Source organism: Teleopsis dalmanni, chromosome 1 (assembly GCF_002237135.1).
Source record: "Teleopsis dalmanni isolate 2A chromosome 1, ASM223713v2, whole genome shotgun sequence".
In the NCBI taxonomy this organism is placed as follows: Eukaryota; Metazoa; Arthropoda; class Insecta; order Diptera; family Diopsidae; genus Teleopsis; species Teleopsis dalmanni.
The window spans coordinates 14,728,304-14,743,731 of NC_051846.1; the positions used below are offsets into that span (position 1 = coordinate 14,728,304).

General features: G+C 33.4%; 1 protein-coding gene across 5 annotated transcripts in view; it reads right to left on the reverse strand.

Moving 5' to 3' along the window:
• Positions 1-15,428, reverse strand: part of LOC119673259 (RNA-binding protein Musashi homolog Rbp6) — a 318,684-nt gene that overhangs the window by 292,279 nt on the left and 10,977 nt on the right. For all 5 annotated transcript variants that reach the window (XM_038084516.1, XM_038084514.1, XM_038084515.1 and 2 more), the window contains exon 2: positions 1,705-1,745. In XM_038084516.1, the coding sequence (XP_037940444.1) occupies positions 1,705-1,745 (41 nt within the window). The remainder of the gene's footprint in view (positions 1-1,704; positions 1,746-15,428) is intronic.

A 15,428-nucleotide genomic window follows, 5' to 3' on the forward strand; every position in this document is an offset into this window, starting at 1 on the left:
AAAAATCTCTCACCCATTTTCACATTTTGATCCTTGATAACTAAATTGTAAAATTTATCAATGATCATCAGTACATAATTTCTGGAATGGTTAGATATCCGAACGATATAATATCATCGTATCATGATTACAAAAATAAGTGAAAAATTGAAATAAGAAAATAATATAGTAAATTTTTGTTTGAATTATAATCAAAATAATAGTCTGTGAAAAATGTTACATAATAAATTAATTAAATTAGGTTGGGTAAGAACTACTCGGCGTGTCAAAAACAATTACAATAATCATAATATTAACAATTTTTTGATCAGTTTTTGCTATTTCTGTGTTGAACCATTATTGTGAACCATTATTCTTTTATTTTAGAATATTGCTCTTATAATTGAAAAACTGATAAAAACTTTTTTTTCAACATTCCTTTGATGCCAAAGATATGTCATCCGAGAGATAATATAATTCCAACAGGAAGAAAGAGAAATCGATGATTAAGAGCAATAGAATTGAACTTAATCATCGGAATCAAAATTTCGACAATCCCTTAATCCTAAACTGCTCAATTTAACTCAATTTAATATTTATGTCAGATTTATATTCCTTCAACTACTTCCATTTTTTAAGGTTAACTTAAAAACTTTTTGTTAATTTCACAAAATAATAAAATAATATTTTAGAAATATTATTAGAAAACTATAAATATTTGATACCTTAAAATATTATCAATCTAATTTAAATATTTTGTGTTACTTAGATGTTTTTTTAATTTGTACAAGTATTCTGATTATTTCAATTAAAATCACATCGAAATAAAAATATTAAAATTTTTCATTCTATTTATTCTATTGACTATTAGCGATATTCATGGACAAGCCAATGAATACATAAACACATATGTTACCCTAAGTGCTTCGGACACACGAAACGCTTTTAAATGACTAATTCATATGCAATGACCACCTCGGATTCATTGAGAGCTCGAAACACCAAAAATTTGTGGCGAATGTGCCAACACTCATCGATTCGTATGCGTTAAAATTTCACATGTGACTACCGCGACTCTTCATGACATTCCCATCTAATGAATTCTCTTCTCGAACCAAATAAATATCAAACCAATAAATCCAAAAATATCGAACACTGAAAGCGGAGACAGAAATTCTTTCCATTTGATGATGCTTTAAATTCATGCACGTCAATACCCGACCCGCGGATGAAAAAAGTAAAGCAAACACCACAGACAGACTGCAATGAGTTGAAGGGAATTTTACATAAATCCATCGTAAACGTACTACACATAGACGAATGCAACAGTTTTGTACGAATTTAATTTGCAGTCAATAGTGGAATTTTTGTATTTTTCAATCTTCCAATAAACGCATTGGCAATTTCATAGCTTTTAAGCGTAACCCCGATTTTCACAATAAATTTGCAATTTAGTGTAACGATTCTAATTAAAATATGCAGACGAAGAAGAAGAATGAAAATACGTACAAATCTAAAATTGAAATTGGAATAGAAACTGTTTCTCTACTTATCTACGGTATCTACGGTACTAGCTGCACTGAGTATCACAGGCCACAATGTACTTTGTCCAATTCACAGCCGGCTGAGAATATTTTTTATGGGTCACGCCGCACATAATTATTATGTGTACAACTATCCGAATCAAGAGTCATTGACTAAGACGTCACACATGCTTAAACTTACCTGGACTTGTTTGCCAACTTAATCCTCCAATGAACATTTTCCTAAAAAGAAAATAGTTGTAATCAGTACAAATGGAGCAAAAATTAAACGAAATGTATCTGCTTTTTCTTCTATTCAGTACACATAAATATAACATATAAAATATACTTGAGTGAGGCAACACCCACAAAACTAGTCAGCTCCGTGACTGTTGGGGGGTGGGTGACTACTTTAGGCCCCCGTTTGACATCGTAACATTTCCTGAACAAAACATAACTGCATATGCATTGTACATAGCACATATATTTGTATGGAAACACAGTTTTATATAACCTACAAAGAGTTTCTAGCTGCCGCCTTGCCACAGCCACAGCCATTGCAATCGCAAATGAAAATGCAATGAAAAGAGCAGCATTAAGCGCGGCACTGCACAATCAAATCGACACACTTTTACCATTCACACACGCTCGCATGCTAAGCCAGTAAATGTCTACTGACTAGGCTGACTAGGCTGACTAGGCTGACTAGGCAGCGGCAAAGAGTGCAACGTTGGCGGCGGCTATGCTACCGGTAGCGATAATAGCGGGTGGATGATCTATTATTATCATTATCATCAACGAAGTAAGCGGCTTTCCAGCATTGTTTCCAAGCTGGAATCTTCTTTCCATTGTGTTTGCGGGTTTAGGCTGTAGCGGATTTACAAATACTCAACGTAGTCGTTTGCATTATTCACATTCGCACAAAGGGAATCTACAAACACGAAACTAAATGTACAATCAAACAAGTATAAGAACAACAATAACAATAAAAACATCAACAAATTGCATAGCAAGCATTGCTAAGCTCAACGAAACAAAGCAAACTAAATGAACAAAACAAAAAATAAACACAAAAATAAAATAAAATTAAAAAAAAAAAATAAAATAAAAAAGAGCAAAGACAACACAAAAAGATACTCGTACATAAAAATTAAGATACAAATGACGAGAAAAAAGTATATCAACTTGCGAGCGACAGTAACGGGTTCAAAGTCTGCTAATGCAGCTCTTCAATTGAAAAGCAAAAAACAACAACAACAACTATATCAACAACAACAATAACAGCTACAACAAAAGTTACAATTCCGAAATGAAAAATTAAACAAATTATTTTGTTATAAACGAGCTTTAAGAAGCGGAGATAATAGAAAAATCGGTAAGGTCTAAATTGAGGTACTTTAAGTATCATAAATTTTAGCTGTACAGATACAAAGCAGATAAAGAGCATTTGTAGATGCATTATAAAACATTTCAAAAGCCTGCAAAGACCTCTCTCAAAAGAGTTTTCAATATCATTTACTGAAGTAATTACGATCCTACAATCAAACACGCAATCAGTCACGAAATAATCAGCTTCATTACACTCAAGCAAGCTGTCAGTGCTCAACCTAGGTTAAATATATAAATTGTATATTAAAAAAAAAACAAAATACTAAGTATTAACTTATCACGTTAAAATAACGAAAAAAAGTATTAGTTGACACACCAAAAAGACAAAAAATTAAATAATTTCAGTTCAGAAATACAACTAGAGTGCTCGTTAACTGCACTAAAATAAGCAAAAAGTTTTATTCACAAAAAACTGCAGAAAATAACTGTTAAAACATTTTAAATCTCTTCATTGGTAACATATTTGTATGAAGATATAGGAATATATAACCGCCTTCCTTCCAACAATTTATTTAACTGCAAAACACTGCAATTAAATTCTTTCCGTATACATTCCTTCCACAATCCTACAATCTACTTATTTTCGTAGATATCTTCCATACTTAAATAGGAAGAATTAAATACCATCCACCTTTTAGTTGCTTTTATAGCCACATATAATAATTAAAGTAGAAAGTTATTATCCGAAACTATGACTTGCTTTAAGACACCACAAATTCACTCGGGATAACGACTATTTCATATTATGTGCAGAATATTTCTTCAGAAGAATTCATGAGGGATATAAGATTCCGTTTAGACAATAAATCCTTAGCTTTCCTTTAACTATCTTCTAGAACAATTATCATAATATCTAAACCAAATACACACTAAATAATCTATTTAATTCAGAGACAATGCTAGCACATCCAGGCGATATAGATATCACTTTTGCACCAACATAAAAAGAAGCTTTCAACAACCTCAAAGATAAGACTAAAACAATGACTATGTGAATAATTGAAAAAAGCGGAACTGTTAAACACAACTATAACCGAGATCTTAATATATTAATTCAGACAAAATTTAATCTTTTGAATATCCGACAGTTATTCCAGAAGTATTGCTGCGCCCTCTATTTCTATGTAGGAACTCAATACGCAAATCTCCCTTCATTCGTGTTGTGAAAATAATATAAATAAAAACATTGTTCTGTCATTATAAATAGATCTATTGTTTATTGAAATATTCTGCTTTCTGATCTATGTACCTTTACTGCGGTCGAACTACGGTGTCATAGCGTTATTTACATTCCCGTTGAGACATACTTACGAAACGTGGTTTGTCTTAAATGTACGCGAATAGAAAGTAGTCACCTACTTGACCTATTATTTGGATGTTTTGAGTGTTTAATAAGTTACTTCTTTTTGATAATGTGATTATCCGTCTTCAGTGATGTATTAATTATAAGATAATTATGGAGAACTAGAAGTTGAACACTTCTGGCAAACACATGATAGTGTTTCATTTATGATTGAGCACTAAACGTTGCTCTAATGGGATTGTTGTCACTACATTTAAATTTCGGAAAAATAAGCAACTATTTACTACTAAGTTTTTCAAGGTTCGAGCATGCAATCGACTCTTCTTTAATGAAGAAGACTTGTTCATGACTTGTCATATGTCGATATATTAAACACAAGTTTTGAACCATTGTTATTGTATTTCTTAAGCATTTAATTGTCCAAATCGATTCAAGCACCATTTTGTGATTTTTTAACGAAATTTTTTATTCTTATTCAGAACTAAATGATCATGCAATAAATTCAATAATGTCATTCATTTTATTTCATAACATTGCATGGTATACGCCAGTACACATGAGTTGTAAATTAATTAAAAAAACATTCTAAAAATCATCTAAAGAACATGAACCTAATCCTTCCCGGTAGACGGCAAAATATTCATCTCCTTTAAAAACCTTTCCAATCCACTTTTTAAATATACTTTGGTTTTCAGATCTTATTTACGGTTTCATATTTTATCGACAATTATTGGTCTTTGCAACAACGTCCCATTCTTTTGTTTAGATAAACAAAGTAGTTTAATAATCAGTGCACTAATCTATAAATTGTTGCATATTAAATCGAAAATATCTAAAATCTTAATTAATCTAAAACTAATATCTAAAATATAATTTATAAATGCGTATATAAGAAAAGCAATATTATAATTTTACTTATAGGGAACAAAACTCCGACAATATCCTAGCCACATAAGTTTTTAAGACTATTAGTGTCTTTTAATATATCATCTTTTATTAATTATTATTAAATTGAAAAAAATAATTATATTTTAATGACATTACAATTTAAAATTTTTTGTTTTTGAAAATTAATATAAACTACATATATGATTTGCAGGAGCAGCCACATCGATGATGAGGCCGAATCCTTTTTGTAGACTAGGACATAGTACGCTCCTTTCTCTCATAAAAATTTAGGAGAACCAAAATAAAACGGATAACTGTGATGATAAACCAGGAATAACACAATCCAAATCACTTATCAGCAGCACCTTACGGATATACTTACGTATATTCTTATGGAAGAAGCAATAAAACTCTGTAAAGTAGGTTCTATACAACTTTTCATTGACTCAGAAGGAGGCACAATAGTCTCGACGGTCGCAGTGCCATATCCCCTAACAATAATAATAATGATTTGCATAAAAATATACTCAAAAAAAGTTATTAGTAAACCGATCCGATTTTGGTATTGGTATGGTAATGGTGATGGTGTTTGGAGGTTTTGGGTTAGGCTAAGGCCCCTATGCACTGTGACCATTGTGATCTATTGTGCACCCCTTTGTATTTAGATATTTAGTACCCCGAAGAATCGAATCAGCTCCTTCGGAGGGACTTTTCGAAGGTCTTCATCCTCTAGTTAGTATACACCTCAAATTTTGTTTCTTCTGTGGCCTAGTGCATCACAGTTGGTGATCAGATATTCCATAGACTCTTCCTCATCGCAGCAGAATCTGCAAATATTAGTCTCGGATATACCTATTTTGTGTAGGTGTTTGTTACATGCGGTGTGGCCTGTTAGTGCACCAGAGAGTGAATTTAGAATTTAGAATTATTTAGATTGAGAGCGGTGTTTGCTCTTTTGGCATCAAAATTTAAGAATTTTTTGGAATAATATAGGCCGTCTATTCCATTCCAGTATTCATTGATACTTTGTTGGAACCATTTCAGATTTTAAAATGATAACTGATTCGTTAGGAAAAAAATATATTTTGCAAGGGTCCTATCGAAAATCAAAGGTCCTATTGAAATAAAATTTCGATTAATAACAGTAAGTACTTTTCATATGGTATATCTTAGACTATAAGATAGTCTAAGATAAATCGTCTTAAATACGAAATTGGAGGAAGATACTTTAACATAAGAATAACAGTTGTAACTTACTTAAACTACAATGAATACATTTCGTTGCCGTTTTTTGTGCAACTGCCAAAGGAATTGCATAACTCATACGCACCATACAAATTTTCGAAAGAGAAAATTACTCATACGCACCAGATGTGCCCAAGCGAGAAATATTCAAGGTAAATTCAATATTTTTCTGCTGCAGAATTCTTCTTCCAATAGCAAGAAAGCAAAGTTTTAATAAAGTAAAATTTTTCATAGATACGTTTTCGTTTATTTATGAGATATTCGTTTCGATTGCTAGATTCCACTCCAACCAATTCAGCCGGTTGGAAGCGTATAAATGCAGATTAAGATTAGCACGTCTGATAACCTAAAGGCTCAATACATAAATGGACAAAGTTATAAAATTTTCGAATCAACAAAAAAAAAAAAATTCTGATAAAAAACGTTCTGTTCGCTTGAGAAAAATTTAGCATATCCGTTCCGAAATATGCAAATCACCGAAGATGCTTATAAGTTAGTGTCTGTGTCTACAAAATCTGCATTTTGCATAAGTGAAATGAATTTCTAATAGAAACGTTCATATAAAAAAAGCATTTGTCATCAATACAGCAGAATGGCTTGAGGTGAATCTTTTGAATTGTAGCATTTTGTCGCATATGAATTTTAATAGAAATATTTTTCTATCTAAATTTTTATTTGCCGTGTGTAGAGTTGATTCGTTTTTATTTTATTTTCATTTCGCAAATTTAGTAAAAATGCTGAGAAATGCAGCGACCTTGTCCTACACAAATAGCTTTTAAATTACAAATTTAGTTTGTGACAAAATTGTCTCCGAACATTCGTGTTCACCGTTCACCGTTCAGCTCATAACGTATAACGTTTAACATTCAGAACTGAACTGCAGAACTGTAGCGCCCAACAACAACGACGCAACGAGTACAAAAGTTGCGTTTCAATTTCCAAACTACCACCCGCACACACTTCATTCGCCAGAAGCTGAAAATCAGCCCGCCGGGCCGTCAGCACGCCAATCCAAGTAATTGTGCATTTTCCATTACGTTTTATATAAGGCACACATACACGATATACTCAGCTAAGCCCCGCCAGAGTATCTATGAATATTGTCGACAGAATATGGCTATATGCGAACATGGGAACGGACACACACTCGCACGTAATGAAGCACACTTAAATATGCTAACTGGACCACTAAATAGCTACAAGGTTCTTCTGATTATGTTTATTTTAATTATTCTCCATTGTAAGTCCGACGTGGGCTATGTTTTATTATTGAACTACTAATCATGCATACTCGAATACAAACAGCAATTAGTACAGTATTGAAAATAACCAAAGTAGGGCATTCTAAATTATTTGTATGCTGAACCAGGACTGCAATTTAAAATTTGTTATCCCAATGCAATTGTTGCAGTTGCATTTTATTTTTAATGAAATAGAAAAAGTAAAACAATTGCTTTTGCTATGCTGAAGCTTCAATATCCTGTAAACTGGTAATTTTGTTATGAGTCAAGTAATTACTTATATTTTTCTTAACTAATTATTTAAATTTACTCATTATTAACATCGAATATACGTATGTATATATTTTTCACACATAAATGATACAAAATAAATTCAACCACTTTCATTCATTTATCGACTTCATCTGCTTAGATATATACACAATCCTCTACCAACACATCGAACATGCACTATTCTGGGTTCCAAAAATGCTATACTTTTGGTTTTTGGAATATGCAGATGACATTCGTATTATCAGACCTAACATTCATGTAGAACGCGCTGTAATTTCAAAACTAAATAAAGAAACACTGCGAGTGAGTCTTGGCTATAAAATTGTCTATAAAAAATCTGAAAAATTTATTGTCTATAAAATCTGATTAGGTATTTGATTATCATTCATTCGTCGTGGAGTTGCGTATTCATCATCTGGTGCTGTGCCCCAAAGATCAGCAGTTGATATGGTAGGTCTCGCATCATACCTAAGTGAAAGTTATGTCCTGAGCACATAACTTGATTAGTGCCGGTGGAAATTCCTTGGATTACTAATGAGACGTTCATTGGCGCATTATCTTGAAACATGTGTTTGAAGAGCAACGTGATCTTTAGCCGTCAAGGCAGGTACTCACTCTAAATAATACTGATACTGTCTATAAAATCTCCCCCATTGAGTTAAAAGTTAGAATAATCCCGAGCTTAGCCATCTCTCATAAGACGCAACTCAAAATCAGTAATCACCACCGATACTGCTTGGAATTACGACAGGAGGTGTGTGGTACGACCAGAGGTACCACATACTGTACCACTGAGCTCAGTGCCTACAGTGTGTGGTTCTCCTCACCAACAGAAGTTGGCGCCTTAATTGGAGTATCGTAATGGTTATGGTGAAAGCCCAGATTTACGCTAGTAGAATAACTGTATACATTAACTTTCATTTGATGTAGAGATTTATTTTCCAAGTAGATGCTGTGCACTAAAAAATAGCAGAAAAGTTAGATAAGCTCTGTTCCCTACCAAAGAGGAACTATATCCAAATGTATAGCTTCAGTTAGTACCGATGGAACTTCATTGGAATGGAGTATATACGTGTGTTGAGAACACTGTGGTGTTAAGCCTTCACAGAAGGGAATCACGTTAAACAACTTTTGACTCCGTCTATAAAATCCATTAGGTACCATCCTATACTGTTTTGAAATATAACTGGTATAAAGTAGGTTTTCGCTTCGTTAGGAAGCATTCATCATTCTGTGATTCTGTGACTCATAGAAAAGCAGAAGTTTAGATGGGTTTCGCTCCTCAACAAGAAGGATCTCTAAACATATAATTTTTATTTATACCAGCGGTTATTTTCAATACCGTGATTATCTATACATACTCTTAATACGTCTGTTAAGATCACCATGGTGTCAAGCGCTTACTTCAGGTACCAATATACAAAAGCTGACATTTTTGTTTACAACCATAGTTTTATAGTTGTAAAGTACTTCCTTTACCTTGAAACCAATATTAACATTAGCAAAAGTTTAAGTTTCAACATCAAGCGGAAATTTATTTTTGTCAACAGACGCTACTGAAAGTTCAACGGGTATTTGAGAAGGTGAGCCCTCTCTGAATGAACAGAATGAATTCTCTGCACATCACTTTATGTACCTATTCTACTGTATGGAGCAGAAACATGTATAATGAATATCAACGATGAGTGAACCATGGAAGTTTTTAATGGACAACCCTTTAGCAAAATTTTTTATTCATATTTATATTAATAGTAAACAAAAGTATGAATGAAGTGACGAACGACTGAATGAGGGGTTTTCAAAATGAACGATTTTGTTACTTCTTGTATCAGCATCTTCTTAATTTTATACATTAATTTTTCTATTCGCTTTTGTTTTGTTTTTAATTTAATGGGGTGATATTTTTGAGAGTCCCAAGTTTTCTTAAATTATTGGTAGGATAGGTTAGATTATACTGGCGATCCTAAGAAATTGACTTAAGCGTATAAGACCATTGTGCTACCGTAGTACTAAAAAACCCAAAGGGTTAAAACCACTTACAATCTTTGGCAAAGCTTATAACGCTTAGAGGGAAGTCCTGAAGTTCGCCAAATTTCTTGAAAAATAAAGCCTCTAACTTGTTAAGACGACGCCGCGAATGTGCTTGACAGAAGCAAATCAAGTGGACGATACTTTTATCGTCCTCACCACTACTGCGGCAGGTTTGGTTGAAAGGGAGATTTAGTCTACTAGAAATAACTCAGTGCCAGTTTGCATGATGTCAACGTTACGCCAAGATTGTTTAGGTGTTCCGAGTGATTTCCTGAAGCACCTCATCTGGCTAATTCGTCTGTTTTGCAATTGCTGAAAATATTCCTACGACCGGAACTCAGTAAAAGGGAACTGCGTCGACATCTCATGTAGTGATGTGTAGCAGTCAAAGACTGTCCTTGATGTAAACTGGACTGATCTCAGTGACTTTAAAGCAGCTTAAAAATCCGTTGCTAAGCTAAGGCTTCCTTTATGGCAACCACTTCTGCCGGAAAAACTATATAGTGATCTGGAATCCTATTGTGAGAATGTCTTCAACCCTTCTGAGAAAACTCCACTTCCTACGCCACATTTCTGGATAAGAAATCAACAATGAATTTCCTATCAAAATCGAGAATGGGAGAAGTGTAGTCAATGTTTTTTCGAGTAGGACTGAAAAGTTTTAGAATGAAACCGTTTCCATAGTCACTAGCCCTCCATTGTGATATAGCTTTGAGTCTTAAATTAGCAGATGATGCTGCCAAATGTTTACTGATGATGTCAAGAGGCATTAAGTGAAACATTAGATCTAACGCCATAGTTGCTGTGGTACACAGAGCACTTCTAATGCAAAGTTTCGTCCTGTACTGAACGCTGTTAAATACAGTACAGTACGAAGATTTATCAAAGACCGTCCACCATACAGTGATGCCATACAAAAGTTTTAGTTTAATAACAGCCGTATATAGCCATTGAGTAATACGTGGTTGTAATTCAATCTTTTTAAAAATAGCTTTCTGACATAGGAGAAGCGCAATGTTGGCTTTCCTAGAGCGCTGTAAAGTAGTTTTTTTCCATTCATTATTGGTAAGTTTTGAAATATTATTTGAGTAACGCAATAGGTTTTCAATGTATCTCGTGCTCTTGTTTCGAATTTCTTCCATCACAATATTAAAATATTATTGATATATTAAAATCACCAATAATTTGTATCGTTGTCGATGTATTCACATAATACGAAATGATCCATTTAGTATCACTTAGGGTGTTTTTGCATGCCATCGGTAGTACTTTTTGCTACTGAACTTTATAATTAGATTCTATAGCTTTCTTGGATTATATAGCTGTTCTAAACAACTTTAATTCACGATCAAACAGCCGGTTTATGTTTGTTGCCTTTGAACATAATTGCTTTCTCTTAGTAATGATGTGCTTTTTCCTTCCAAATTGTGCAAGTAGTTGCTGTAAAACAATAGAGTTGTTGTAATATAATAGGAGACAAATCGTCTTTTTTGATGTGAATGTTTCTAAACTTCAATTTTAAATACTCTAAAACAATTCTCGTATTGTCATTTGTCGCTTCATTGTCATGTGTTATAGAGCGTCCCACCACGCTATCTTATAGCACGCTTCTCTTTACAGAACTGATCCCTATGGTTTCATTGATAATCTTATCAGAGAATGCCTGTTTATAAGATGAAAACGGAAACTTATATGGGATCATTTTTTTTTTAATTTTTGCAAACGGTCGGTTGGTTGATTTTAGTGATGGCAAGGTTTCTTCTTCTTCTTCAGATAGCGATAAGCATAAGCACCGTATTGTTGCCACAGTTCTGATCATGAAAATCTCGGTTCAAAAACCAGCCTTAGCGGTTGATAAATGAGATTCTCTTTTGAAGATTTGTTTTAGGATGTCTGCCAGATTTATTAGTTCATAAACTTGCATAGTGTAAAGTCTCAATGTTGCCAGTCCAAGGCATTTGAACAGAAGGTATTTCGTTGTTTCTCTTCTCCTCCTTCTCCTTACTGGTTGAAAGGATATTTTTTTTTGTTTTTTATATTTCTTCCAGTGTTTAATGTAATTTATATTTTTCAGTTTCTATGTTGTGGTACTAGGTAGCAAGAAAATATCTGAAGAACTTCGATAGTTGTCCAACTGCAATCATCAATTTTGCTAGCAGCATTATATGACTTGAGTTTTGTTCAGAAAGTGTTAGTACTAATCATTTCTTTGTTTTCTAATGGGACATTGCTTCTTTTGCGTCATTCTATTGGCTGGCTTTGCAAATCTTGCGACCGATTAAAGAATTTTGCAGATGTTTTCATCCACTTCAATGATATTATGATTTTAATCTTTGATATAAATCCACCAAATAATTTTTTTAACATTTCAAATGCTTCACTCTACAAAATTCCGTTTTTGTCTCAAATTGTATAATATATTATAAAATATATATTATTATTATGGTATGTATATTACAACCGAGAGCCTGCAATTTTAATCTATTTTACCAAAAAAATATTTTATTAAAAACTTAACCTTACTGACATATGCAATCAATACCAATAAGCAATTAAAATTCTCCAATTCAAACTTTAATCGAAATTTAATCGCTTATCCATCCAATCAGCAGTTTTGTGAACTGAAACCATAACGAATTGAGGCGCACGCATTCATTAGAAGCAGATGAACGCTGCATGCCGCACTCGTACATTCGAAAAAATTGCAATAGTTTCAGTAAAAATTAATCCCATTCATAGGCACACGATGGCATGTAATTCGCGCAGTGGAGCAAACAAAGCTGACATTTGTCACTCGAAAGATGCACATTTTTGCATCTTCGCAGCAGATACTCCAGTCATTTTACAAAACAAACAGAAGCAGCGCTCTTACAGCTGTAGCCCGCTTGGGTTGCCGTCGACTCGTTTACACTGCTCTATCAAACTTTTTTTCACAGCTTCTATGTGGCATGCTTGAAGTCAAATGCTGCTCTTGAGTTTGTTTTCTCAGTGTACATTCTTCTATGAGTTTGTGTTTGTAGATAGATACTTTTATTTGTACATTTATGGATACAAACGCAATGCGCCCATTCAAAGCCGTCCAGACATTCTATTCACAAGCCTATGCAACTCCGACAGTTTCCGTTTCTATTGTGGGTTCATTGTTGCATAGAAAAGAATCACAACGGAAAGTCAGTGGCAGCATGTTTACACGACAACGATTCTAGCAGCGAGCTTTTGGTTCTGCTTCTGCTTCTGCTTTTGCTTTTGCTACTATTGCTACTATTGCTAATGTTGTTGGTGTTAGATATACTGTAATTGTTGGTTGAGGTTGTTGACGCACATATAACTTAAGGCAAAGCGAGTCATAGTTTGTGGTATTGGATGTGCTGAATACGATGGAAAGCTGCACACTGCTAGGTTTAGGCCTTGCCATGGATATCATTCATACATACTCGTACCTACATTTGTATATATTCCATTGGTCTATTTGGTATTGTGAGAGTTTGAGGTAGGCAGATAGTTCATCTTCTAACTTTCGTAATTTTTCACATGACAAATTATGTGAGGAATAAAACTATTATAATAGCAACAACATCAGCAACTACAACACAAAAGCAACATAAAATATCAATGTAGGCAATGTGTCGTCGACAGTCATTGTGGTAAACTAGAAGTGGAGCTGAACATGCATTGCAATTGCGCTATTATGCAACCTTTGCCTAAGCATAATGGAGCGCGTCCAGCGGGAAACGCTACTGCCTTACTTGTAAGTAGAAGCAATGTACTTCAAATATATAGCAGCACCCAACACACACCCGCTGTTACCGCTCCTATGCCCTAGCGCCCTAGCGCGGAGAGAACGCAGAACGAAAAATTATACACAAAATATAATGGCAACTGAATAAAAGTTTCGAAGTGCATAGATTAAATCGTGCGGAAAGCTTCTGCAGTCGTTTTAAAGACTTTGTCCAAAAAAGTATCTACCTCAGTGTGCATCTCATTTCCTACTTATACTCTATGTGGAGGAGGTGAAGTGCAGCCGATGCATAATATTTGCGAAAATGTGATAAAACAAAGTATTCGAAACTGTACACGTATCTTGGCAGCTTTCATTGGCATTGGATCTGACAAAAGCATAGGAGCAGGCATTGGTAGTGTCTTGGGCTCCATATGAACTCAAGGCACATCTAAATGAAAGCGACCAAAGCTAAATACACAGGCATGCTTCTTTGTAAGAGTAAGTAATAAATGATTTATGGCATTACCCGCAGCAGTTTTTAAAATTTAATACAAAACTGAGGTAGTAAAACTTAAAGTCGTTAAAATGGAAACGATATCAACTTCAATTAAATAAAGTTAATAATTCAGGTTATTTTCCTTGAAATTCAAAATAGCGATTTCAAGAATTTAGTTTGAATCTTGAACATCACGAGTTTGGAGATCTATTGTGATATCCATGCAGAAAATCTTCATCAAGCTAACACTATGTCCTGGTTTAAGATTGCAAACCTCATTCAATACTTTTGTCCAATAATCGCAGAACAAGAGAATACAAATGGGTGTTTACTTCATTCTGTACTTCAATGAGTTTGCAACTATCAAAGTCTTTAGTTCTTTAAGAAATGAATTCTTAGTCTAAGTTTAGATCTATTGTAAACTGTGAACCTCGATAATGTTTTTATTGCTGATCCCAATGGTTTACTAGTCATTGACAATTGAAACAATTGAACATAATTATTCTGATATATAACAAAATATCTAATTGGATAAAAGGATGAAGAGTATTTAGCTAAGTTTCAGTTACTTATACATAAAATGATGCTCAGTACGTATATAAAACTATATACAAGCATGGCCTTAGGAACCAAGATTTTATCCCTTTGATGTAAGATAATAAGTGATATGTGAATATCTATCAGAACCCACTCTCAGGAAATGTTTTACTAGCTTTTGTTTTGAAAATTTTATAATGACATTCACTTAGATTATGCTATTGCCAAAAGAGACCACAAGATTGATTAGATTCAAAAATATTAGCATATGACCAATAACAACTTGACTAAGGATTAAAAAATCATTCACAATACGGTTTTAAGTTTTCTTCATACTATTATATTCAGCTTCATCAACGGAATGAAAAATCTTATTATACCGGACTTGAATTTGTTAATTACTCTTAAAACGAAAAGAATTCTTATTGAGTACATAGCTACAGGTGATTGAAAGATGGATCATATATGATAAAATTGTACAAAAATAATTCTTATAAAATCTACAAATATCTCCAAAACTAGTATTTCAGATACTATATCTTCGGTAGCATTGTAAAACAGTCATTAGTTGAGAGTTTTTTCTATATAGTCCAACGATACATATGAATTGCACTATCATGAAGTTAATGAATTTGAAACAGGATTTTGAAAAAAAGAAACCAGTGCTAATTAAAAGTGAGTGTTCATTATAATAATACATAAGTAATCTTCTTTTGTTTTGATGTAATATAACTGTAGTATGCAGAAGGAACAATTAGATTACCATATGTTTCAATCAATGGAATAGTCTTCTGCTGACGCA